The sequence below is a fragment of the Convolutriloba macropyga genome, chromosome 13 (assembly GCF_964194025.1).
Source record: "Convolutriloba macropyga chromosome 13, txConMacr16.3, whole genome shotgun sequence".
Lineage (NCBI taxonomy): Eukaryota > Metazoa > Xenacoelomorpha > Acoela > Convolutidae > Convolutriloba > Convolutriloba macropyga.
In genome coordinates, this window is record NC_134480.1 from 33,648,433 (window position 1) to 33,675,081 (window position 26,649).

Consider the following 26,649-nt stretch of genomic DNA (forward strand, 5'->3'; position numbering starts at 1 on the left):
TGGTTTGATGGGATGCCATAGGATAAATTTCATAAGCGGTACCAAGTATCAGAACCGTTTCTCGTACCCAGAAGGACAACGGTGTGTCTCATAAAACTTGACGAATAAGTTATTGTATGCTTTAGGCTGGCTTAATAATGCTTTCTGTCACCTAGTAATTTGTATTAAATAATGGTATATCAACTAAAAAGAAGTGGAACTGGGATAGTCCATAGTATGCACAATAAATTGATATCAATTCAGAGCAGTAAAAGTATGAATCATTGACGGACATATTTTAAGGGGTGGGTAAGAAATAGTTCGTTCATTCTTTCTCGAGGCGCTGGTAATATTTTGCTAGTGTCGTTTACTAAGCACTTCATTCGTGAAAAAGTGTTTACCTTCAGATTTGATCATGGCACATAGTTCCGAGGCACTTACCGATAACACAAACATCTACTATCAAGACCCCACCAGACACAATTACATATTCATATATCCACAATACCTCAACATCAAGAGAACTGTCAAACAGGGTCGCAGGACCGCCAAATCCCTCTCAGTTGAGAACCCCTCCGCTCAGGAGATCAGAGACATATGCCTGGAATTTGGCTTCGACGCCAGGTTAGAACCCAAAAAGAGGTACCCTCAAGACCCAGATTGTGATCCAAACCATATTGGACGAGTTCGGGTCAAATTGAAAAATGAAGACGGATCGTTTTGCAAGCCGGAGTTTGATACAAAAATGAAAGTTGTCAATTTATGTGGTGCTTCGATTCCAAAACTGAAAAGTCGACAACAGAAATCGGGTGGAGGGGCTGGTGGTGGTGGAGGACCGTCAGCTAGCGCAGCCTCGACCAATCAAAATCAGGAGAATATAAGTGCAAATAACTCGGGTGCTGGTAATAGTGGCGGCGGTGGTGGTGGTGGTAAACAGAAAAAACGAGGCGGCCGAAAACGCTAACTAGAACGTGAAATATATACATATAATATTGTTGTACCACAAAAAGCTCTGAGCAGTTTGCTAATATCGTATAGTTGACATTTATAAATTTTTTATTCCAAATTTAGTCGGTATTTGGGATGTGTAATTTTGTGTCCTCGTATATCTAATTGATTGAATTTAATTATTTCCACCTTTCATAGTTTTGACGTTTGTGTGATCTGACAGATAACATGTATCGATTTCGTCACAGTTATATCTTCACTTTTACACATTAGATAATTATGAGTTAACGACAATAAATTTACCAAATTAAACTTTTCTAGGTCAAATTAGATACTTATGCGTTAAAGTTACCAAGTTAAACAGCGTGGTGTAACCACAGTTAACGCTCTTTAAATCGGCTACCGAAGCATCTTAAAGCTATCGAGCTCTATTAATATCTATACTTGTGAATCTATCTGATGATAGTAACGGCGTGTTTCATTTGCAACCAAAAGTGGTATTTATCACTGGCGGTATTTAAAATGGTATTTTATCAAGCTCAATGGCGAATAATTGGAACCTCGACAAATATACTGAAATCGAAATTTGGAGCGTTTTGGTTTTGAAAGTACCTTGTGTCCTCTGAACAGTTGCTCTTACTTTATGTACCAGAAATCGGGCATGATATGGTGTTTTCTGAATGGTCAGTACTCCGCAAAACGTACATTGGGCCTTTTGCGGCTGATTTGGCCAAATCTTGGACAAATGTGACAATACCTCGTCTCATTTGTCAATGATTTTAATCTCAACTTTGCAGGGTCTCTCGATTTTCATTTCGGGTCATAGGGGTAAATGTTCCTAACTCGCCATTTCCCACCAGCTGACAAATTTTCAGAAAATTCTGACGGGTGCGATTCGAGGACTTGATGCGGCCAAAATTTGAGGTACATGCTACCCCTGTAACACACACGTCCGGGGGCCCCTACCCCGTCCTACCAACTTGACTATTAAAAACGATCTGAGACAATTTCAGAAACTAAGCACAACCTGAACTTCTCAACTTAAAAAAAAGCTGGAGTTCTAATAGTTGATTTTCACAGTTTATCCATTACCGCACATTTTTCATTAAAAGATCGAATTAGCGAGTCGTTGCTAATCATTTTCTGAACGAACTGGATAAAAACAAACTTCAAAATAATTGCTCAAAAATTGTGATCGTACAACAACTAAGCGTGTCTGTGGCTGATTGAGACAAATTCAAACGCTCAAAGCGCAGTTTTCAGAACGAGAAATTTGTTCCATTTATTGCTCTCGAACGAAGTTTGAAGCAATTACTCAAGGATTGAGTGCCCTTCTGGTATATGTATATTTTTGGACCGTTGTTCTTCTAAAATATTTTTTGCAGTAGTGTATTTGCAGTTGTAGTGTATTTGCAAAGGTGGCGTTTGAATAGATTCAATTTGCACTTATATCAAAAGTGAAAAATTGAAGAGATTAAAGTTTTTTTCATAAAGGGTTGGATAAACTGGTAAAACCCGAGAGCAGTAAGTTGCTGTATATCTCCCTCAAGCTGCTGAGGCAGCAGAACTTCCTCTTGTGAATGGAAATTTTGATTTCAGGTAGGTCTAAAATTCTTCTTTGCTACCCGCACCGGCCTGCCCTTTTTAACTCCTGCAGAAAATCGGAAGCTATTTGGTTGTTTTTTTAACCTAATTTATTCTTTTTCCTTGAAGTACTTAAGATGATGCCGGTTACTTCAGGTTTTGGGTGCAAAAGGGAATAAAGTTACTGGGCCATTGGAGCACGGATGCTAGGAAACAACTCTGCGCTGCAGTTGGCAAAAAAATTGGACTTCAATTTCGTCCTTAGAGTGCATCAAATGCAGCTCAAAATCTTCAATTTGCAATTTAAATTAAAATTTTTTTTCTTACCGGATTTCTATTGGTAAGGTTTTCCACTTTCTTAAAATCTCTTATTTATGATCAGTCCTTCTATTTAGAATGAAACATATTTTAGGCGAAAATTTTGATTAATCGTGTCTCTTCGGATATTTGGCTGCTTCATTAGTAGTGCTTAACTGGATCACAAAACTTCATCTCTTAGAAGATCTGTTGCGCTGTCAATTTTTTAACGCATATGTCATATTTTAATACCCCATTTTATTTGTCTTTTGTTTGTCTTTTGACTTCGTCTTCTCTAAAGTGACGAAGCTGAAAAAGATAAGAGAAAAATTGCACTGAAATTGAAACGTCACAGGACAAATGATTTAAAAACTCTTGCTCCTAAGGGTATTTGATGTCTTACTAAGCAGATTGATCTGACAGCAGTTGCTGTTTTTGGCGTTATTTAATTTAAATCTGCATCCAATATTTCCATTATAATGAAATTCCTCAATTTTCCATTTTTTTTTCTGAAAAATTTTAAACTCGGGGGTTTTTGTTCAATTTTAACATTATATTTCATTTAATTACAGAATTTTAAGAATATGGTGGTTTTTTGATAGAAGGTCCTTGTTTTGTAGTGGCATATAAAACCTACGTCAACTGCAAATTGTTGAGCTGTTCGTTTTCCGAGAGTTTGCTAATATAAATTATGAAGATCTGGGGTTTAAAGATTGATCCTTAAGGCAGTCCATAGTTAAATACACACAATGTGAATATTTGATTCCGGTTATGCATTGCTGTCTATCAGATAGAATTGATTATAGCATATTTTCAGATCGCAAACCAAATTCATGACAAAATATTGAGTTGAAGGCTAGATCTAAGAAATAACTAACAACAGTTTCATTTTGTTCTAGTTTTTTGTTTTTGGGTGTGCTACTGAAATGACGGTGTCATTCGACGATTCTTTTTTCAGAAATCGTATTTGAGTTTTGTTGGTTCTATTGTTGTATTGCATTTTCTAACAGTTGTTTCTCTAGATTTATTCTCTCTGAATTTTGTCAAAGGTTTTTTATTCAGGCGGCTAACCTTTTTTGTGAAATGGAATTACGTGCGCTTTTTAAGAAAATGTGCAAAAGCTTAAATCGATACACATTGGTTAATTACACTTTTTTTCAAAAATTTTGATCTCGCTCTCAAAATTGGCATCAGGTCAGCAGTTGTTTGCTTACTCACTTGGATCTTTCCAGGAAAAACACGGACCTTTGAACTGCTGATTTGATATTCAAAAATTGTAGCTACTGCTGTTGAGGTGTTCTGTCGAATCTTTGTTTAGAGTTGTACGGTTGAGTTTTTGTTAACTTAAAAAATTTATAGTTCGTCTTTTGTTTCCAGCATTTTAAAGCGGCAATGAGTTATTGCGCACGCTCCAGTAATCTAAAAGGCTGTTTATTAAAATTCAAAGGATTTTATGTTTTGGGGCGCTGTCCTTTTTTTTTGGCTCGAAGAGTATTTGAGAAAAGCCTTCTTTAAATAAATTTTATTGGAGTGAATTTTAAAGCAGGAAATGAAACGCATGAAAAAAGGGGGGCTGGTAGCTGAATAAAATTGAAGAGAAGTAAAAAGGCATTGGTTTATGTTCATACCGCTTTTACTGAGAGATCCAATAATTGAGGTGTGAAAAACTTTTCTAAACGAGCGTTTTTGTTCACACGCGGCTTTTTAACTAAGTGTTTTCCAATTTTAATTTAAAAGGTTTGATTATATTTTATTAGTTTTTGGTTTGTTTTGGTAGAGCTATGGAGGTTTTTGGTTATAATTGTTTTATGCTAATTTGGAGGTTTTTGAGTTATTTTTCAGCTGCAAAATTTTTAGGCGATTATTCGCCTATTGTTTACTGCTTCAAGTGGGATTTGAAAGCCTAATACTTGAGGAGTGCTGAAATATCAATAGATTACTCTTTGTTGGTGTAAAACACTTTTTTTTAAGAATTATGGAAAATTAGAGAAGTTTTAAACTATTTTCCTTAGTATTATGCAGTCTCGATTTTTTCTATATTCATTTTTGTTTGATGGAACTTATCCTTGGCGTCGCGTGCCCTTATAGTAATTAAAATGACATGTCAATTTTTTTCTTATTCTTTAAGTTGATTTCAGCATTTTTTCACGAATTGACATAAAGAATTTTTAAAATACCCATGACTGATTTAAGTATGTAAGTACTATTTGGCGTGTTTTTGGCTGAGCCAGCTCTTCGAGTTGTTTCCGGAATTATTCGGGCTATGTTTTTAAGATCTCATACTTTTTTGATTTTTGAAGTCAATTTGAAGTGATGATTTTGGTCACGCCGAAAGAGATGGAGCAAAAAAGAGTGATTTTCCCGGCCTAAAATATTTTATATTTCAAAGTAGAGTGAGAAAGCTGTGTTTGAACAAAATTTCTCCTTGTTCACATGCGGCAATTTGACATGCGGCAATTTGCACTATTTTTTCGATTCTTTGTCGAATTTCCAAACGGTTTTTCCAATCCAGTCGTAGTCCAATCTAGGTCTAGTTTTTGTTTAGTAAATAAAATTTTCAAAAATTGTTTCAGGACTTGTCATGTTGTTTCAAACAATTAAGCATATTTTTTGTTGTCAAGTTTTTTGAATCTTGATTTTGATAAGTATGTTGTTGCCGAATTATTCCAACATTTATTGCAACTATAAATGTTCCGACAATTTTTACCAGTTGATGTTTTTTGTACAAGTTACTTAAGTTTCCTGCCGAGTTGGAATTTCAAAAACCATGTCAACTCAAATTTTCAATTATCGTCAATGTTTTTGATTCAACGAAGAGAAATAACTGTAGAAATTCGAATGGAGGAAAGGTTTTGAATTAAAAATGTTAACTTTTCTTTCTCCGAATAATTTTTCTTTTTGTAGAATATATAATTTTGCAAATCAATCAAATGACCAAGTAAAACAAAGATGCTTATAAAGACATGAAGGTACTTGATATGAACAACATTTTTGTTAATTAAATTGCGTTTAAAGCAACAGCAGCTAGAAGTAATTATACTTTGTCAATGCAAGTAATCAAACGATAATTAATAGTGAACAAAAGCAACTTCGATTAATCAACGAGATCTATTCAAAGCTAATAGACAAAGAGACGGCCCCTTTGTTAATAAACGGCAAAAAGTCTAAGTAGGGCTGATTACACTTAAGGTCACGAAATCCGGGTAGCCTCAATAGCGACGACTCTTGGGTTTTGGTTCCTTGGGTTTTTTCAAGGCACCCACGACAAGCATAGAGTGAGCATGTCCTTCTGATAGGAGTAGGTTTTAAATCCCAGGATGATGTCATTTAAAGTTTTTTCCATGGAAAACCAAAGAACATGGAAGTTATTAAGTTTTAAAGGTTATGTCGGCAAATTGTTTTTTTCCAAATAGCACATACAGTTTAGATTTGATAAAAAAAGTTAATTAAGGATGGATTTCACACTCTGTCTACACCATGTATTGCGCTATAGCGAAATTTGGGAAACAATTTGAGAAAACACTATGACTCCTGAAACAACGAAATTTTGTCCAAATTTGTATGAACAAAAGAATTTAGAATATGATGGATTAAAAGATGGAATTTATAGCCTAATTCAACCCCCACTCCCTATGTCGACATAAATTTTGGATTACCAAGATCTAACAAATGAACTCATCCATGGGTACTCTCAAGTATTCAAAAGTTAACGAACAATGAGAAGTGAGACTCTAAGTTACCCACTCCATTTTGAAACCGACAGGCGAGATTTCAGGAGGGTATTCATGTCGAAATTAGGATCATGGCGGAAATTGAGACTACTGTTAGAAACATTTTACGGGTTGACATTTTAAGCATTTTTAAGGATAGATAAAGGGCAACTATAGATGTTTTTGTTTTGATAAAAGTATATGATTGGCGTTTAGCCCAATGAGAAATATGCCGCCATTTAACCCAACTTGAAAATCTCTGTTAGCAGAACAAGATGATTATCATTTTTGAAATGGAATGTTTGGTACATTGGAACTGATTATCTCGGAACATTCAGGAGACGTTAGTGGGAGTTCTGAAACGCACGGGTGAAATTGTGACATTCGCGAATATTTCGGCGGCTTACAAATCATTTATTCTTGCAAATGGCGATCGGAGCATGACGACCTTGATTATTTTTGTGCTCTATGATATCAGATTGCTTTTGCTGAATTTGGTATATGATAGAGGAGTATTTTTGAACTTTGGCTTCTAATTGGTTCAGAAATCAAGTGATTCGTTTCTTGATTACAATAGGGAGGAGCTCATAAAATGCAAAGCATTTGACGTTTGGTATTTAGTAGGCGGATTGGTATTTGCGTGAACGAATTTTCATAACTCGTGATATAGGTAGGAGTAGTGTAGCGTGACTTGTTTCGTTGACCAATGAGCATTGAGTTCATCTTCGGAAGAGCGTTCCAAAAGAGCGAAAGTTAAGAAATCAACGCAGCTAGCTATAAAAACATCCACCTCAAAGAGATCGAGTAGAACAAAGAGGCGTAATGACAGTAGTTTGTTCACACAAATAACGATTTCTAATGCCACGTGGCAGAAGGCGTTGCATCTAAGTTATTGAGAGTAGAAAACGAAAACCGTGAGCCAGAGAGAGAGAAGAGAGAGGATACAGAACAGTTGGTTCTAGATAAAGGAGAAAAATTTAAAAGTAAGCTCGGCTTGATTAATTTTTGTCAAGAGCAGTTGGACTGTGAGACAATTTGCAATCAATATTTGACATTTAGATTTTGTTAAAAAAGGAAACGCAGAATTGGAGATAACCTAAAAAATAGAATTGATAATAGTTAGGAACACTTTCCAGAAACTAACAATACTTCTCAGAAGCTGGGAATTGGTTTGATGAAAGTTTTTAGAAGTGTGTATCCATTATTCGTAGTATATAACTTTTGAATTTATGTATCTACATTTTCGGTTGATTATTTAATTGAATTGGAGAAAACTTCTTGCCAGCGTTATTGTTACTTTGGCTTGTTACTTATTTTTGATTGTAATTCATTTAATCAACGGAACTTTTGAACGGTCGCAGAGAGCAACTGAGGACAAAAGAGATCAGTTTCAACAAACAGACGACCCACCGAATAAACCTTTTGAAATCTATAGAGTTTTGGGCGCTAGTCAGTCCTCAACTAGAAGCCTTCTAACGACATATTACAAAATTCTACAGTGGCGCTCCTGGGTGGGCATTCTGTTTGCACAAAAACTGAAAACGACGGTGACAATCAAACTGGAGGAGCATACCCGTGAAAATACAGTTTCAGTCGACGTGTCCTCCAGACGCTGGCATAGACCGACCGTAGTATTCACCCCATTCCGGATAACTGGCAAGAAACCAGGACAGAACAGCCAATAGTTCTTGGTTCAATGCGCTCTTGGTTCAACCGAAGAAACCTCGCTATTTTCTCGCTATTTCAAATAATTTTGATTGGAAATTGTGTTAGCTGTTTTTATCTTAGTTTGTTTTGATTGAAATGCCAAAAGTGAAACCCTGAAGCCATCGGTGTGCAAACGACATTTCAATTCTCATAAATACTGCATAAGGTTTTCTTCTCTTTTTGGTTTTTGTTTCGTTGCTATGTTTTGATTGTTACAGGGTCACTAATCCGATGTTAGCGTAGGAAGCAATCAAATGTATTTTTTATGTTGGAATCAGATTCAGAAAGCTGCACTGAAAAGGGACGAGATGTGAAGATCAGCTGTTTTCACAGAATAAAAACCTTTCATTTTTCGAACCCTAATTGCTCAAAATCGATCCGAATCTGCCACTTTTGTTATAGAGGCATCTTGAGTTCACATAGAAATGTACTGAGCTTATACTTATTCGCGCATGCTTTTTTTTAGTGAATTGCTGGTTTCTAGCGATCAGAAAGGAAAGCGTTTATCAAGAAAACTTAATGTTATCCAAGTATGTCGTTTGCAATCTACTTAGTTATTTTTTACCCCTTTTACGTATTTAGGTCAAAAATCTGAAATGTTAAAACTTTACAGAATATTACTGTAATTATATTATATTAAACAAGATTGCATTCAATTGTCAGTGTGACTGATCAAAAGAGCGGCGAGTATTCTGAATGGGAAGAGTTAAAAAATTAAATCAAATCGGCAAATCAAAATTTTTGTACGTCTATTCAAAATCAATTTTCTCGAATAAATATTTTGAATTGTACATTTGATTTGTTTTTCTAACTCTCCCCATTCAGCAGGCTTACCGCTTTTTCGATCAGAATTTTCCGGCTTCAGATTTTTTTGTTTAATAGAGGTTTTTGATCAAACACTAACTGAATGCGGTCTTTTTTAGTATATAATTTGTTATATCGTCTTACGTTTTAAGATTTGTTCGCTTAACTTGATAATCTCCTTCAAGTTTTTGTCTAATGATTTTGAAAGCAAATAATGGATTAGAGTAAATATCCATTCAACAAATTCTTAGCACAGTTTTTTGAATTCGCAGTTTAATTTTCTTTATTGAATTAAATTATGATTGCTTATGGATCAAAACCTGTAAAATTGATCGCACTTCATTTTTTTCGGTTGTTTTTTTTTTGGAAAAAATAGATGTAGAATAAACAGATATTAGTGTCGCAGAAACAATAGTGTGCTTAATTGAACATGAAGGCTGAAAAATACTTCTTGTAAGTGCTCATATGTCAGCTTTTTGATTCATAAATGAAAACAATTGGTTCCCTCTCTCAGCAAACATTGGAAGAAGGACAAGCGAAATTATAAAATATTTGTAAAAGAACCGCTTTTTTGCGCAGTGCGTGAGTATTTAACAAATTTAAAAAAAGAATATTTTTAATATTAATGCGTTAAAGAAATCTTCTTTCGTTTTGGAAGTTTGGAGGCTAAGGTTCGGAAGATTATGCGCAAACGCACATAACTGAGCCTCATTGTTGAGGTAGACGGAGAGCTTGAGTTTGCTGGCCATGATTTATTCCGTAGCAACTATTTTTTTTTTCAACTTTTAGTGTAAACTTATATTTGGTTTCCAGTAACGTAAACAGTATTGCCTCGCGATCTCTGTTAGTGAGCACGGAGCGTGTAATTTTCATTACAAAAATTTTTGATTATCGAAGAAAGTTCTCGAAGGACCTTTTATTAGCCAGAATGCTGGCGTGTTTGTGAAGTTTCCATTAAATATTTAATGAGTGGAATAGCACGAAAACAACCGTTACGGTTTTCTGCTTGATGCCTGAGTTCAATGGTCGTATCTTCAGGTGGGTAATGTCTAGAAATCCAATTCGTTGGGGGTTCTGCTGTGCCAGTAAAATCGCCAATGACTTTTCAATAGCACTTGACAACGTCGGTTATGCGTTTCACCAAAAAGTTGCGGTGGCTGCGCGCGATTTGAAGAGAGCTCATGATTTCAGCCTAGAACACAAGTTTGAAAAATTCTACGGAAGCTATAAGGAACTTGCCGAAGATGAAGAAGTTGAAATTGTTTACGTGTCATCATTGACTCCTCAACATTTCGAGCACTGCAAGTTGTTTTTAGAGAACGGGAAACACGTGTTGTGTGAAAAGCCTTTGACAATGGAACTGCAACATACTGTGGAATTAATAAGTTTGGCAAAAGAGAGGAAACTGTTTTTCATGGAGGGGTTTCGGTCACGATTTTACCCGGTTTACCCCCATGTAAAAAGACACATAGATGATGGAGAAATCGGTAAGTTTGGAAAGACTGTCAAGGAACGGAGGATCCCGGCTCGAAAAGAATTAATCTTGTTAGATCGTCAGAGAATTAACAACATCTTCTACGTATCTTGCAAACTTTTTACGAAATGATGCATGGTGAATTTTTACGACTCGGGAATCCTTTGAATAAGAACTTTAGAACAATTCATGGTAGGTTTAATTTTTAACAACTATGTATTGCACTGCAGTTTGGCAAACATTCAGAGAATAGAAACGCCGGTCAACTTCAAAAGTTACGTCATTCAGCTTATACCAATATCGAAAGAATTCGGTTTTATTGAGACCTTTTCCATCTGCTCTGCTGCAAGTAGTTTTCGTGGCTAAACGAACACATATAAAAGATGCTCATAGAAAATTGATGTTGAAGGGCTTATTGGAAACAGTGGAATGGTTCATGTTAAACTATCATTATTCATTATATTAATAGCCGCGTCAGCAATTCCAGGTGGCTAATATTGCGGTCCTAATGTTTACAATTCAAAGAATTTGAATTGTATTGGGGCGTTGTCTTTTTACGACTCGAAGAGTATTGGAGAAGTCCTTTTTAATCAATTTTGTTGGAGTGAATTTTGAAGTGGGAAATGAAACACGTGAAAAAATGTGGAGTGATTTTGTTGCTGAACAAAATGAAGAGTGGAGTGAAAGGAGAGTGGTTTCGGTAGTGGTTTGAAGGTTTCTGGAAATTTATTTGAAATGTATGCTAATTCGGAGGTTTTTCATGTATTTTGCCGATTTTTTTTTACTATTGTTTTGTTTTACTGCCTCAAATGGGTATTGAAAGGACCTTTATTTTTTGAGCATTGTTTAGTTAACAAGTGGTTACAGATTTGTACAGATTGAGAAATTTGACGAAAAACGGCAAAAATTGGTTTTTCGTCATATTTCTCAACAAAAAAAATTAGCCCAAAAAGTTTATCGTCTTTTTTCTGTTCTTTAGAGAAGTTTCTTGGCCTATTATGACTTGCCTATTGTTTTGCGAGCATTTGGATACAGTAATGGCTGAAAAGAATTTTTCTTTGTTTTTTTATTAAAAACTTTATAAACTTTTTCCAGTTTTAAGTCCAAGTTATTTTAATGATTTGGCTTCAATTATTTTTAAAATTCTTATAAGTGGTTTTTGTAGGTACTAGATGTGTTGATGAATTAATTTTTAGCAGAAATAGTTGTTTCGGGGTCTCAATTTATGACAACAAAATTTAATCCGATTTTGTATCATATTTTAAAAGATTTGATTTTTTTGCTTTTTGGTTTATGGTTTTGTTTCAAGATAATCCTAAATTAGTAGAAGCACGTTTTGTCTGATGAGTTGTTGGATGGCATTTACGTCAAATTCCATTTCGAGTCGTTTCCGGAATTCTTCCGGCTATGTTTTTTTGAAGATCTGTTCACACATTTTCATGATATTTGAAGTCAAATTGGAGTAGTGATTTTGGTCATGCCGAAACAGGAAATGGACCGAAAAAGCGAGTGGTTTTGTGGTGTGAAATTTTTCGCTTTAATTTTAAAGTAGAGACAAAGTGAACAAAAGTTCGCTCTCCCGCTAGTGGTTTATTGTTCTCATGCGGCAATTTCACTTCGATTTTTTCTGTTTTTTTCTAGGCCTAGTTTTTTGTTTGGGCCAAATTTCCACTTTTCGGTAGTTGTTTTTTTTGTTCACATGCGGCATTTTGCCATTGTTTTTTTTAATAAATTTTTTGATCCAGACTTTTTAGGAATGGTTTTTCCCAATTCACTCATATTCCTTTCTAGGTCTAGTTTTTTGTTTAGTCAATGAAAATTTTTTGAATTGTACGTCAGGACTTGTTCTGCTATGTGTTTTTACTTCGTCTAACAGATTTTTGTTTCATCTTACCCTGACTTCTTGAAATTGAGTTTTTCAATGACTTACCTCACTCAAAACAATGACTTCTGAACTCATTTACGGAACTTCAAATTTTATGAACATTTACTAATTAAAGGTCAATGGTGTGCATCTAAGTAGTGCCAAACATATATGCCCTAATTCTTGACTATTAGAGTCTTGACTTTTTGATTTCGAATGTTAATTTTGAAATTAGAGCTATTAGGGCTTTCTCCTTATAGAGCTTATGTGTCTCATAAAAATGACAGTCCGAAGCTAACCCAAAACGTCTAGTGGTCTGTTAAAGGACTGGTGGTCGATCTGATCTGTCTATTTTTATTTCTTTAGTTGTTTCAATTCATGTAACGCCACAAGCGTTTATCGCGGCTATTTTCCGGCGATCTGCGGGCTATGTTTTTTCAAAATAATAATGTTGGAAACAATGTTATAATGAACTCAAATTTGGTTTGAACAGACTTTTTATATTTTTTTTTGTTTCATATCGATAAGTTTACTTTAATGGCAACTGTAGGTGAAAAAAGATGATGTAAATCCGATAGTTTTGAACAACAACGCTATTGATTCTGATGCGAGAAAGATGAAATTTAATGTCTAAAAATTCAAAATTTAATTGCTACTCTAGGATAAAAACATTGCGATCGGTCACTCAAAGTTTAAGCAACTGCAGTGATCTAGTAGGGAAACCTGTTATATTAAGTATATGTATCATATTATATCATAATTGGTTGAGTTCCGACTCACTTAAAAGATTTTTTTCTCATTGGTTTTACGTTTAAAGATAAAAGGGAGTTGATGAATTGTTGGAACCAACTGTTTTAGCTAAATTAAATTTTCATTAAATTTTTGAAAAATTCACTTGATTATTTGAAATTTGCATTTTCTTTTCATAAAAATGGCATCAAATTTGCCTATTTGGCCCACTTTGTCCAGTTTGACTGGCTGTGCAGACATGAAAACTGCTCACACAATCTTTGTTTGCTAAGATATGGGCTTATTGTACCTCTGGTATCGAAGAAAGTTTTCTGGAATTAACACTTTTGCCGTCTTTTTCTAATTTAAACCGATATTTATAGAAGTTGCGTAATTTATTTTTGGAATATTGTGGTTTTCTCTTGCTAAATTTTATTAGGCAATGTTTTAGAACAATTGCGATTTTTACAGTGGTGCACCGACAGCAACGCTTGTTTTAGTCTTTTTGATTTCTGCAATGAAAAAGGATTGGGATCGTATTTTGTGCGTCCATTTATATTTTTGAATTTTTTAAATCTCCATTAAGGCAAATCTGTTTTCATTCAAAAGGTCATATAATAACAAGCTCAATTTATGTTCAAATAAGGTTCAATGATTAAATATTGTGTTTTGTTGCGTAAAGATCATAGTTTTTATGGCTCCGAAACATTGTTTCCGTAAACTTATAATGAATTCTTGAGTTTTTATGACTGAGTCTGTTTAATCAAATGCCAAATGCGATGTCGAAGGAGCTTTTTGAAAGTTTACCTAATGACTTTAGTGGATACATAATGGTTTTTTTGTTTTTGGTAATTTAACTCGATAAATCTCCAAATTCATCATTTATAATATATTGACTTTTTGGTCAACTCAGTTATATCAGTAACCTTTGGAAACATTTTTTGTTTTAATGCATAAGCAGCAAGAGCAAGACACGCTTTAGTCGTGTTGTGGATTTTTTTAAATAACTATTCGATTTTGATGGAGCGCTGTATATAATTTTTGAATTACTTTTGCCTTTTTTGTATTTGCAGAACAAAGATTTGAACACAAACCTCAAATCTTGACAGGTGAAATTTACATGCAAATGAAAGCCATTGAAGATACATGATAATTTCACCTGAAAGCATAGGGTTTTTTGGCTTCAGCGCATTTGCTTACAATTGTTTGTGGAATTTAGAGTCCTGCCTGCATTCGTTAATTTGTAGTCTTCTGAATTAGTCTCATTAATGACATGTCGAACTGGCGTCCTAAGCTGTGATAAGTTGATTTTTTATTCATTTGGTTTCTTAAATTTCGCGGTTATTATGTCTGATTGTATTGAAAAATTTGTTTTCATAAAAATATAGGGTTTTGAGATTTGCCACTTTCAATCTTATTTCTCAATTTTTAGCTTACTCTCAGCAAAGAGAAAGGTCGCATTCTTTTCAAGTCAATTTTAATATAGTTTTTGTTGCAATCTTTTAAATTTAAATATGTGTTTTTATCGTTGATTTTACGCTAAAAAGTAGTATTCTTAACTTTTAAAAAATTTTCACGATTTCCAATTTTTGAGGGTTCTTTGCTGTTTTGTCCGATCGTCTTTTCACGGGCACATGACAAGTTGCATATCGCATTATGGGCATATAATAAATTTCATTTCACTTCATTGGCGATACAGGAAGGTGCCATTGATTATATTAAATATGTTAGTGAATAGATTGTGATTTTATAGGCTTCGACACCGTTTCCTCGCTAAATTGAATTGTCTTTGTTTTTGCCGGTAATTGTTTGTTTGTATTCTCATTACATTCTGGATAATGACAGATCTCAATGATTTAGTATGAAGGTTAAAATGAAGCCATTGAATGATTTCCATGGTTTCCGTGATAGCTGGTGGCTTTAATTTGTATAGTGGTATGAGCGTAGTGATTTTTTTAAGTGGATACACTAATTATTTTCGAACATTAAGTGATTTTTTGAAAGTTTTCCATCTTCTTCATTTGATGGACTCCCCTTATTTGAGCGGGGTCGGAAAATTATGTGCAAACACACATTTCTGCCCTCCTAGTTGCTTTAGATGACGAGAAAGATTAAACGCAGTGGAATGGAAAAAGGGTTTTAATTCTAGTTATATTTTTGTTTGTATGCAAGATATGGAGCTTTAGTTACTGAAGTTTAATGCAGAGCGTGATTTTGCTTATTGTTCCGACCCCTCTTGTTCTGATTTAAAATTTTTGTTGCTTTTCTGCTGATTGGTTGTTTTGCTAGTTCTGTTGTGGATTTTTTGATATTTGAAGTTGCCTTGCTAAACTTGTATTCTTTAAAAATTTCGAAATCTGAAAAAATGAAAATGTTCTCAAAGTTTCTTTTATTACCACAATGCACATCATTTTAAAAAAGTTTGGACACGAAATTTTTAATTTTTTTACAACCTAAAAATGAAATGTTCGTTTTATTTTGTTAAATTAGTTTTTGTATTTTCGTTTTATTTTGTTTAAATACTTTTTGAATTTTTTTGTTTTGTATTTAAAATTGAAAAGATATTGTGTAAATATAATTAGTTACCAAATTTCATACGAATCTACTACTATACTATGAAATTTGTTTTAGTATATTAAGGTTAGTCGGCTCATGATTTGTCACTATTTTTCTTCTTTTCTGCTCTAGGAGAGGTCCGACAGATCCACGCTCATTTTCACAAGAAAACGACTGCCGAACGATTGACGTTACCTGAGCTTGGCGGAGGCGCGTGGTACAACATTGGTGTATACTGTCTCAATCTAGTGGACTATATTTTCGACTCTTATCCAATTCAAATTTCATCAGTTTCAGATAGACTGTCAAATGGCGTCGATAAAGATTTTGTAATCAGTTTGAAGTACGCAGGTGGCAAAATGGCATTGCTATCAACTTCCTCTACGAGTTCACGACCAAATTCTGCGTTTATTTGTGGCTCGATAGGTTACATTGAACTTAAGGCGCCTTTCCATTGTCCAACTGAATATGAAATTTTCAAAAACGGGGATTCCAAACCTAGAAAGCATACCTTTGAATTGTCGACGTTCAGATCTGAGGACTATAATTACCTCAATAGTGATGGTTTCAAGTATCAAATAGAGCATGTAAGACATTGTTTGCGTGATTTGAAGACAATTGAGAGCCCTGTTATGACTTTCGAAGCGATTGGAAGAATAGCTAGAGTTACTGAAGAATTGATGACGCAGATGAAAAGTGGCTGAAGAAATTTAAAATATTTTGAAACCCCAAATTATATTGGGTGGAACATGTAATCGTCAGGTTTACCAAAACGGTATATTGTAGCCGATACAACAATGGATCCGAAGCTAAAAATTTTATTCTGGATGGAAACAGAAAAGTTCTTGCTTCGTACATTCACTCAGGAATAGAGAAAAGAAATTATATTAAGATCAAGTAGAGTAATGTTAATTTGATTTTGCTTGTAAATAAGATTAGCAAATTTTTAAATTTTATACGCAATATGATAATTATACAAGCGTTTTTATGGGGCTACGGAAACGTTTGGCATTGTTTCAATTGTTTGACCAGACTCGTGGTGCATTATAATAATCCTGTATAAAAACGAATAAGGATTTATAACTGACGTTTTTACACCTTTAAAATAGCAGGCTTCAATTGGCAGCTTTTAAAATATAAAAGCGAGAAGAATTACACATTACAAGATCGGGTCAGAAATGTACTCCAAGTACTTAGATACTCGTACCACTCCTCCATAAAACAGACACCCGGCCAAAAATATTACGGAACCAAACCCCTCTATTACAAAAACTTCTTCTATTTTCGTTATTTAAAACCACTAACGATTGTTTTGGCCAACACTTGTTCTGCAATTACTGAAACTATTAGTCATATCCGGGAGGGCTATCGAACCAAACCGCAAACTCTGATAATTATCATGATAATGTCCATATGTAATTTTTCAGAGGTGGAATGGTTTTGGAATGTGAGAGGACTCTATCTGATTTGGCCAAATTCTGCATAGATCAGCTTAAACTATGTGAACGACTTACACGAACAGTCAGTGCCCATGTCATTTCGACTGCTGTGAGTTGCTTCACGCTATTTTAACTCAGTTGAGATTGACTCAATTTCACGAACTGTTTCTTTTTACTGCAGATTATTAAACCGTTAAAGTGGCACTTATGAATTGTAAGGGGTTTATGATTTCTTGATTTCTTTTAGGTTTGCAGGCTTTGACTGTTTAATTGCAACTCAATTCAAAAGTTGATTTCTGTTTTTCTATCACATGGTGCTGCCAAGGTTTTCAATTGCTCTCAAGCAAAGTATGTAGCAATTATTTTGGCCCTGTTGGTCTTTTTGAAACTGTAAGAGGAGGCTTGGTTTTCTATAAGTTTTAACAACACGTTCTTCGAACATAAATATATTTTTAAGTATCATTAATTAATAACCGCGAAGCGATAGCGGCTTTTATTGGGGACATCGTGAATTTTAATCGCGAATTTGAATTGTATTGGGGAGCTGTCTTTTTTTGCGATCTGTTCACAGATTTTTGCACAAGAGTTTGAACAAAAATTCGCTTTCTCGCTAGTGGTCTGTTGTTCACATGGGGCAATTTCACTCTGATTTTTACTGATTTTTCGATTTTATGGATCGGATTTTTTTCTAAATGGTTTTCCCAATCCTTTCATAGTTCATTCTATGCCTAGTTTTTTGTTTGGACCAAATTTCCATTTCTCGCGAGTAGTTTTTGTTCATATGCGGCATTTTGACATTGATTTTCTGTTTTTTTATTGTTTTGATCTGATTTTTATAGAGATGGTTTTCCCAATTCACTCAGTCCGTTCCAGGTCTAATTTTTTGTTAAGTCATTGAACATTCTTTGAATTGTACGTCAAGACTTGTCCTGTTATGTTTTTTTAAAATTTGTCGTCTCCATCAAAGATTCCTGCGACCTGTCTTCTTGGAATTGACTTTTTTCAATTTCAGTGAGTTCTACTGCTTTGCAAATAAATTGTTTGCGTGGCGTCATTTGTTCTGCTTTTAGGTCAATTGCGTGACTTACCTCACTCAAAAAATGACTTCGGAACTCGCGTAGTGAACTTTTTGAACATTTACTTGTCAAAGGTCAATAGTGTGCTTCTAAGTAGTGTCAAACGTATATGACCTAATTCTTGAGTATTAGAGTCTCGAGTTTTTGATTTCGAATTTTAATTTTGAAAAAGCTCCATTAGGGCGCTCCATTTTTGCTTATAGAGCGTGTGTCTCATAAAAGTGACAGTCTCTAACCGAAACGACAGAATCTAATCAAAAAGCCTAGTGTAAAGGACTTGTGGTCAATCTGTCTATCTTATTCCTTTAGTTGTTTCAATTCATGGAAGACCACAAGCGTCTATCGCGGTTATTTTTGGGCAATCTGCCTGCTATGTTCAACATTAACAAGAGCGCTTTTATTGTACAATAGATAGTCTCTGCTGATGTTATCTGGGTACCTATTATGAGTCCATCACCTTACAACTTACCCCACTCCTACGTCACCTCACGACACCAAGCCGCCGATTTTTTGAAGTTTGAACATCATTTTCTGCGCTTCATTAGTCAGTAATGGAAACAAAATAAACCGTTATAGAGCCTCGTTATTAATGCGCTGTGCTTTTTACAAAGTTTATATATGCAATGCTAATTAATTGCTCTCAAAGAAAGTTTGTAGCAATTATGTTAGTCCTGTGGTCTTTTTTATGCTTCATTTCGCTTGACCGACTTTTTGTCTGACTCTTTCAACTTTTCGTCCTCAAAAATGGGATAAACAGAAAACGCCAGGGCTTTACGTCCTCTTAGAGTCTTTTGGCGTACTGTTCTCTAAGTATGCGATACGCCGAAATGTTTGAGATCTAAATTCATGGTGTGAAGGGTGGTTCCTCCTCCCGCACTTTGCACCCAAGGTAATGAATGTCGAGTTCCTTTAGTGGGTAGGTAGTCGGGTTTTATGCTGCATCTGAAATGTTGACAATGCAGGGGCATTATTTCTTGGTGTAAAGAATTTTTTTTGATGGTTTGGACCTCTACATTTTTTGCAAGTTTTCTGGCCGATCTAACCACGTAAGACGAGCTTCATAAAGCTTGAGCTATCTATGACCAAGCCAGCGACCGAAGTCTGTTGTTTGAGGGGAGTCGGTCCTACTTCTGTCGCTTTTGGTTAATTTTTCTAAAAGAAGTGCTCTCAATTTAATTTTAGCTCATCTATCTCGGCTTTCTCTCTAGTATTTCTAGGATTCAGGTAGATAATTTGATTTTTCTCTCCCAAAAGTAAAAATTTTCATTCGATAGAGGCGATCAATTATGTGGAAAGAGAAGAAAACCCTGCTTTGAAGTTAGTTTTTCAATAAGTTTGCCTCTCTTATCGCTTTTAGATCAAGTTGATTGCCGTTACAGTTTGGAGGCAATATAACGTTTGCGCTTTCTTCCTTTACTGATTTCCTGATTGGGCACTGTACACAAAATTGGATTGCATTTTTTCAGAAGCCCCTTTGCTTCAATTTACTTATTGACAGACATGGGTTAGTTTTTAATGGATTTTGGGCTCTAATACTGACAGCGAAAAAAGTTAAGGTTCCAAATGTGTGACCTGCAGTGCAAAAACTCACCCAAAGCTTATGCAACTTTTGAGGTTCCCAGATTTTCCTATTGCATTTTGCAAGTGATGGGACACTGGATTAATTTATTTGAGCAATTTGTGCGGGGATATTGTGCCCGTTTTCGTAAAATGTAATAGGATAAGTTTAAATTGAAACACACTGAAAATTGAAAAGAATTTGTATTACCGATCTTTCCTAATATTTGATTTTTCCCCTTTTATTGAGTTTCTTAGATCAATTGTACCACAGAGCAGAGTTAAATGGCATAATGTACTGGGTACTGGAGGGCACAAAAGATCCCAATTTAAATATCGTTTGTAATGTCTTCTGCCAAAATTTTGAGCTGGTGGTTTTTGGGATCTTTTCCGTTTGTGCCCCCCCCAGTTTAGTGGGTGCATATTGTTTGCAACCCCCAGATGCACGTGCAATATTTTTACATAATGATTTACAATGTAATGACACGTGCTCTGTAACTGGGGGGAGCATAACGTACTGGGGGGGCACAAACGGAAAAGATCCGGTTTTTGTCATTTGCATAATTATCTTATTGCAGAGGTTTTCAACAATATCCGCTGTCGTTCTTAATTGCTCTCAATCGAAGATGGTTGTTTCTCCCTAAGTTGGAGCTAAACTTCACATGATAAGATGCTTACGAAAGCTGCCAGCAGATCTTTCCCATCAAAGCCTGTCAACTTAGTTGGAAACAATAGAACATACAGAATCTAAATTTTCACGCTAGAAGGTAATAGCTAAAAGGAATCCTGTAGCCTTGATTCGATAACTTGAAGCAAAAAGAATGTTGACCCCGACGTGATTCGAACACGCAACCTTCTGATCTGGAGTCAGACGCGCTACCGTTGCGCCACGGAGTCTTGATGTTTTGCGGACAATCCTTCGTCAATGTTCTTGTTTAACCTTTGATGTTTTCAGATCTTACGTAACACCAACTGCAAATTTACTGTTTTGGTACAATCAAAACAGTAGTTCTAGTATTATACATTCCAGCGAAAAAGTTTGGATTGTGAAGATAAGCATGAACTACAAAGAACTTGTAAAATGTCGGTTCAGTTAAAATGTCCATTCATACTAATTGATTGATGAGCACAAAATTTGAAGAATTATTGGGTCGTTTTTTACCCCCCCCCCCCCCCACCCGCATTACAGTATATCTACGGTAATTGGTGATCTTATATGATCCCTAAGTTGGCGTTATAATGGGAAATACCCGAATTACTTGTTTGTGTTCAGGTGCCTGATTGGTATCTGGCCAATCTGTGTTCTAACAATCAGCTTCCGGATGTGAACTTGACAACAGAGGGGTTGTTGGAGTCTGAGATACTGCATCTGTCAACCAGGTCCTATGCTGGCCGAGTTCCACCTGAGAAATGGACTCAGATATATGTCACATCCGTTAAAAAGTTTCCACCCGGAAATTACGTGTAAGTTTAATTGCAAGTTTAATTACATATATGTTTCTATGAGGAATTTCATTCCTCTATGATGGACAAATAAATTTTAACCCATTTGAATTTACCTTTTGTCCTACTAAAACCAATTGAAATGTTGGAACGTGTAAAAATCTCCAACATTTTTGAACTTTCTTTCGTCTCGTCAAACTAATCTTTAAAGGGATCATACGATGGCTTGTTTTCAACCACCTCTTGAATGTCGGTGAACTTTTCGTCGAAGGAACTGTATGACCCCAATATATCGCGTCTGTCAAGGGATGTCCAATATACCACTAAAGGGATAATACACCATCAACTATTCTCGAAAATGAAGCTTCTCAAAATCAAAAGCGCAAAAAGTGGGTCGAGTTTGTACAAACACTTACTTAGTGGTAACTGATCTAAACACTGCAGCACAGTAAAAATAACTTACTGTGCTGCAGTGCTTAGCAGCCCAGATAGAATAGTCAATCCACCTACGCCCTTTGGGCCCCATAGCACTGAGATACCTCACTGACACCGTAAACTTCTGTAAACAGTGCAAAAATCCCGAAGATATGGAAAGTTGGCGAAGTTATACCCCTAAAGCCGGGAAAATCCATGGACGAATCTAAAAGCTGCAGAACAATTGCACTCCTCTCCACCATCGCAAAACTAACAGAAGAACTTTTACTAAGTGCCTTAATAGAATATCCACTAAAAAGAACATCAGTATGGCTTGAGAGCTGAGCACTCCACAACAACAGCTATCAATATTGTCACCATCGATATACAAACAGGCCTTAATCAAAAGAAACCCTGCAACCGTACTCTACTAGTAGTCTTAGACCTCAGCGCCGCTTCCGACACGGTTGATCACAACCTACTACTGAGAGGCATACTCGAGGCACCACTACCGAAAAGTTTTAAAGGATCCGTCGCCTCCGCCTCATACTTACAGGGCAAGCTTTCTTACTTAGAATATAACAATAAGAAATCAAGGTGGATAAAAGTCAAACGGGGTTTCCCCATAAGGTGGTGTATTACGCCAATGCTCTTCCAGATCTACATGAGAGAGCTGCCTCTACCCTCGAAATATATAAACATCAGGTCTTTCGCTGATGATATAACTTTAACTACATCTCACTCGCAGGTTGAGAAATTACGTGACATGATAACTCCATACTCAAATACTTTACACGACTAGCTGGAATCAAGAAAATTTAAGTTATCAGCCGAGAAATCAAGTGAAGTCGAGTTCACAAACTGGAGCAATTGGGCCATGTTTGAACCAGACCTCACTATCAACAATTCACCAATACAAGTTAAGGCCAAAGTCAAAGTAGTTGGTGTCACTTTCGATAGTATGCTAAGTTTTTGGAGAACATGTAAGGAGCACCAAAGAGAAATTAGAAAGGTGCGCAATAACATACTGTAAAATATTGCTGTTTGCTACTGGGGCTGCACAAAAGAGACACTCTCAGTGACTTACAAATCTATTGGCCGGATTGTCCTGAACTACAGTGCCCCACTTGGACTTGCACAATCAGCAATACAAACTTGAACCGCCTGCAAACACAACAAGACATTGCTCTGCACACAATTACGGGTTGTGTAAAAATGTCTGACATCAATGGCTTACACAATGAGGGTGAAATGCTGCCTGTTAATGCTCACACAGAAATGCTAGCAGATCAATTTCTAGCCGGCAGTTACCAAAGCCATCGTGTTGATCATAAACAACCTCTTCAATCAGTTTTCGTGTTATGAGACTGACAATAAATGCTGCTTTTAGGGACCGCGTGAAACAACACACAAACAATAAAGAGCAATTAAATCGCAAAGAATACAAAAAATGCGCTCAAAAGTATCCACCAACACAGGGTCCTTACTCAGATGAACAAAGGCAGCAAGCAACTAGGTACACCTCCATCAAAGATAACAGAAGAACATATGCTGCCACGAAACGCACGTATCCGATTAGCACAACTGAGAACTGGATTTCGCCCCCTGCTAAACTCTTACTTGAGTAGGATATGTGACAATGTTGATAAGCGCTGTCACAGATGTGAAGGTGGACCACATGAGGCAAACAACATTTTCAACTGCAGTAAGAAAACCACGGACCTGAAAATGATGTACCTGTTGGAAAGACCGGTAGAGGTAGCCAAATGGTTGGACTTAATACCATCAGCCCTACACGACCACACTGTACAGAATAATCCGTCTTCCTTGCCCTTTTTCCCCCGATGTTGACGATGCCCCCCCCCTGGCCCCCCATTACCCGGGGAGCGCATGTCATTCAACATGGCGTAGATGCAGAAAGGTCGCCGCGCCACAAGCAAGCTGTGGATAGCCAGTCACACTACTACTATATCTATTTTATTATGATACAAATGCAAGTATGGTGCCTGTATCCCGCCAAATTTATCTGAGAATTGCAGCTTTGTGAAACAGCTACATCAACAACGAGAGGATTTCTGTTATTATGTTCAGAGAGATTGAGGTGTCTTGCATCCGATATTGAACCATAAACTCTCTCAGGCAGACGTTTTTCAACAAAACTGGTCTACAATACCGAAGTTGCTGATTGAATGTGCGGTCAGTCTGATTGTTTTTCGTGGCTTCTATTGTAGACTTTCGCTCATGCATGTAAATCCTCTCTTCAGGAAAATGTATTGTTGATAAACATAACGGTTCGAGTGGTGTCAATTATTTGATGATAAATTTGATGAAGACAGGCTTCCTAAATTCCAATTTCATTACTCTGTACAAAAGTGTTGCCTATTTGGCGCAAGTGCCGGATAGTCTTATTCGAAGGTTCTACTTCTGCGGGTTTTTAAGATGAACAAATACCTAGCGTTTGGTTCTGGCCTCAAGACGATTGTTGTTTCCGACAATTTCGACGGTATAGCGAGAAGATAAGTTTTCTAAGCAAATCCAAAAAAATCTAAAGCTTTGAGTTGTGGACGTGCATTTTTGTCCTTTCGGCAATTTTCTTTTTACAGTATTGATTTGAGTCGTCGGGTGGTTTGTTTATCGGTAGTGGCTGCAAAGGACTTCTAGTTTTTTCATCGGAAACTTAGGTAATCCATTATGACAATGCATGCCTTTTCTTCTATAGTTGTCACGATGTGAAGGAAGCTGGAACTTCCATGGAGATAAAGTTTGTCGACAGGATGGTTCAATTGGACATCGCAATCCGTTTGTCGATAAAAGAAATAACTTCTGAATTGGATTTGCCTCTAATATCGGGTGCACCATCGAAAAAACATGGCTAGAAAGTGGAGAGAGCGATATTGTGCCTCTATACAACCAAAATAGTCAGTCGGCAGTTTTTTCTTGGGACTGGACTCTGACCGCAACCAATTTTTCAATATTCACTTTATGTCAAAAAATGGCGAATTACAACAGGATCTTTGCGAATAAATTTTGAGTAGAAGTTCATAAATTTTCTCATCGGCAAGTCGATATTTGTCAGGATTTTTGAAATGAAATGCGCTCTTAATAGAGCGGGCCAGGGGTCTCCTTGAATGCTAAAAGTAAATCAATTTGGCTTTTCACATACGTTGCTCTTGTTTACGTTTATCTTATCTAAGAAACGCGGATTTAGAAACTCATTTGTCTGCATAAATTAAAGTTGCCTTAATTTCTTAGCTCACTGGTGTTGATAGTTTCTCCCGATTATTCCTCATTGCAAGCAGGCGTGAGAATAGACATGTAAGTGCCTGCAATTTTGTAACCTCGAAACGGCCTTTTTCAGGAGAATATATGAAAGATGTGTGAACACTTCACAGGGATCTAAGTTGAAGGTCTTTTTCATTGGAGGCTCCAGATCCTCTTACAAAACAAGAGCATAAAAAATGCCCAATCTGACTCTCTCGTTTTCATCTTCTACCTCGTTCGACTCGTTTTCATCTTCTAATCTGACTCTTCCATGTTTTGGTAGATGATTCCGAGCTAAAGTTGGTAGTTTTCAAAGACGACCCAATTAATGCAGGAATGAGGCTGCAAGCCGCTTTTTGTGATACTGGTTTCAAGTGAGCGACAAGACCAAACTTGAAAACTTTACATTTCCACAAAGTAGTAGATTGCTCGTAGTTTATTAAGTTGTTTTTACACAGAATGAAAGTTTTTACAACTGAGAGCGGAGGAACAGCTGCTCAGAACTAATGAACGCAAAATGGGTAAGTTGTTTGTATCAATTTTCGTCAACTGTGTTTATTTTTTCTGCTACCGCATTGTCTCGTGTTCTCAATTTACTTTTCAGGGGTTTCCTGCTGCTCTAACATAGTTTCCTTAAGTCTTCCATTTGGGGCTTCGATATCCTTTTTTGTCAATGGTAGTGCTCCGGAGATTAGTTTTTTAATCCGGACAGCGACCGACTGCTTGAATGCGCAAGGTGCTTGCTTGCGCCTCTTGTTTTGACGACGGGAACAAATATTGCTATTCAAATTCAAAAAAGTTTTCACTTTACGTCAATTGCAATCCGCTGTTCATAAGGATGGGCTAATATTGGTTAACGTGTTTATGGAGTAAATGCATGGCGAATTATTTTCATCGGCATTAAAACGTTCTCAGGAAATTATCCAGCCCTGATAAGAACATACTAAATCAACGCAATTAATAATATCGCAACAGCTTAATATTTCTACTTTTCCTCCTTTTGTGCCTAAAAGCCTCATTCAGGAGCTTTCAAGGTGGCGATGGACTGTATCATGTCCATCAAGAAGCAGTGAATTTTTTCTCTCATTTGAAACAATTGTCACTTCATTTTTCACAACTGGCGACTACTGAGGACCTGTTGTGACAGCCAAGAAGAGGCTGCTGAAAAGACAATTACCGTGAACCAGAAAAAGCCTGTAGGCAGCGTGATACTGCTTGAAGTTGACGGAAGTTGACAAACTTGTAACTGCTGATCAACAGACACTTGAATTTCGCCACTTGAAGAGCGAGCGAAAGAAACGTGATGCACGGGGAAGGCAAGCTAAAACTTTATTTATGATAATTTGACGTGCATTGGTCATTGCAAATTGTTGAACGTAATCAAACGACAAATTCCTCCCCTCCAATTTCAACAGATCTAACACGAAACTATTTTTCATTCCATATAATGGAGTATATCCTCAACGTAATGGGAAAAATTCAATCGAATAGTAGTCAATTGACAATACTTGATGACTTCTTGTTTTGCGTTGAATCTAATATAATTCTATACGTCGAAAAAATTTTCCGTCTGCTAGGTAACACTTAGAAGTGTGAGGCCATCAACTGTTTGAAAAGCAAGAATTAAGCAGCATAGATGCATCAATTTTACTCGAAAGAGACTAGTCGAAAAGTTTCAGGGTCCGAAAGGCAGGACATTTTAGCAACGCTAAAAACTAGGCAGCTTAGGAGCATCGATTTCACTGGAATGAGACGACAGTTAAATTGATTTAGAAGCTCTAAGCAAAAATTTTTGTCGAAACTAAAA

General features: G+C 36.2%; 3 protein-coding genes and 1 non-coding gene across 4 annotated transcripts in view; 3 read left to right on the forward strand and 1 right to left on the reverse strand.

Moving 5' to 3' along the window:
• The first annotated feature begins 347 nt into the window (after nucleotides 1-347).
• LOC142351434 (signal recognition particle 19 kDa protein-like) lies at nucleotides 348-1,122 on the forward strand. The gene has a single exon (XM_075403440.1). It carries the CDS (start codon nucleotides 395-397, stop codon nucleotides 941-943), a length of 549 nt encoding a protein of 182 aa, XP_075259555.1. The 5' UTR covers nucleotides 348-394; the 3' UTR covers nucleotides 944-1,122.
• An 8,949-nt stretch (nucleotides 1,123-10,071) lies between these two features.
• Nucleotides 10,072-16,739, forward strand: LOC142352271 (trans-1,2-dihydrobenzene-1,2-diol dehydrogenase-like). The gene is made up of 2 exons (XM_075404763.1): nucleotides 10,072-10,516; nucleotides 15,785-16,739. Exons 1-2 carry the CDS (start codon nucleotides 10,075-10,077, stop codon nucleotides 16,354-16,356), a joined length of 1,014 nt encoding a protein of 337 aa, XP_075260878.1. The 5' UTR covers nucleotides 10,072-10,074; the 3' UTR covers nucleotides 16,357-16,739.
• Nucleotides 16,740-17,083: 344 nt separating this feature from the next.
• The window catches only part of LOC142351440 (WD repeat-containing protein 81-like), a 136,022-nt gene continuing 126,456 nt past the window's right edge, over nucleotides 17,084-26,649 (forward strand). The window contains exons 1-2 of the mRNA XM_075403447.1: nucleotides 17,084-17,200; nucleotides 20,998-21,188. Of these exons, the coding sequence (XP_075259562.1) occupies nucleotides 17,087-17,200; nucleotides 20,998-21,188 (305 nt within the window). The 5' untranslated portion in view covers nucleotides 17,084-17,086. The remainder of the gene's footprint in view (nucleotides 17,201-20,997; nucleotides 21,189-26,649) is intronic.
• Trnaw-cca (transfer RNA tryptophan (anticodon CCA)) lies at nucleotides 20,550-20,621 on the reverse strand. Its single transcript has one exon. It is a non-coding gene; the product is annotated as a tRNA-Trp (tRNA).

What these genes read in the sequence shown, in the direction of transcription:
- LOC142351434 (XM_075403440.1), top strand. Translation starts at nt 395, where the DNA reads ATGGCACATAGTTCCGAGGCACTTACCGATAACACAAACATCTACTAT.
- LOC142352271 (XM_075404763.1), top strand. Translation starts at nt 10,075, where the DNA reads ATGTCTAGAAATCCAATTCGTTGGGGGTTCTGCTGTGCCAGTAAAATC. An exon ending in CATAGATGATGGAGAAATCG is followed by an intron (nt 10,517 to 15,784) that starts GTAAGTTTGGAA and finishes TTTCTGCTCTAG; the next exon opens with GAGAGGTCCGACAGATCCAC.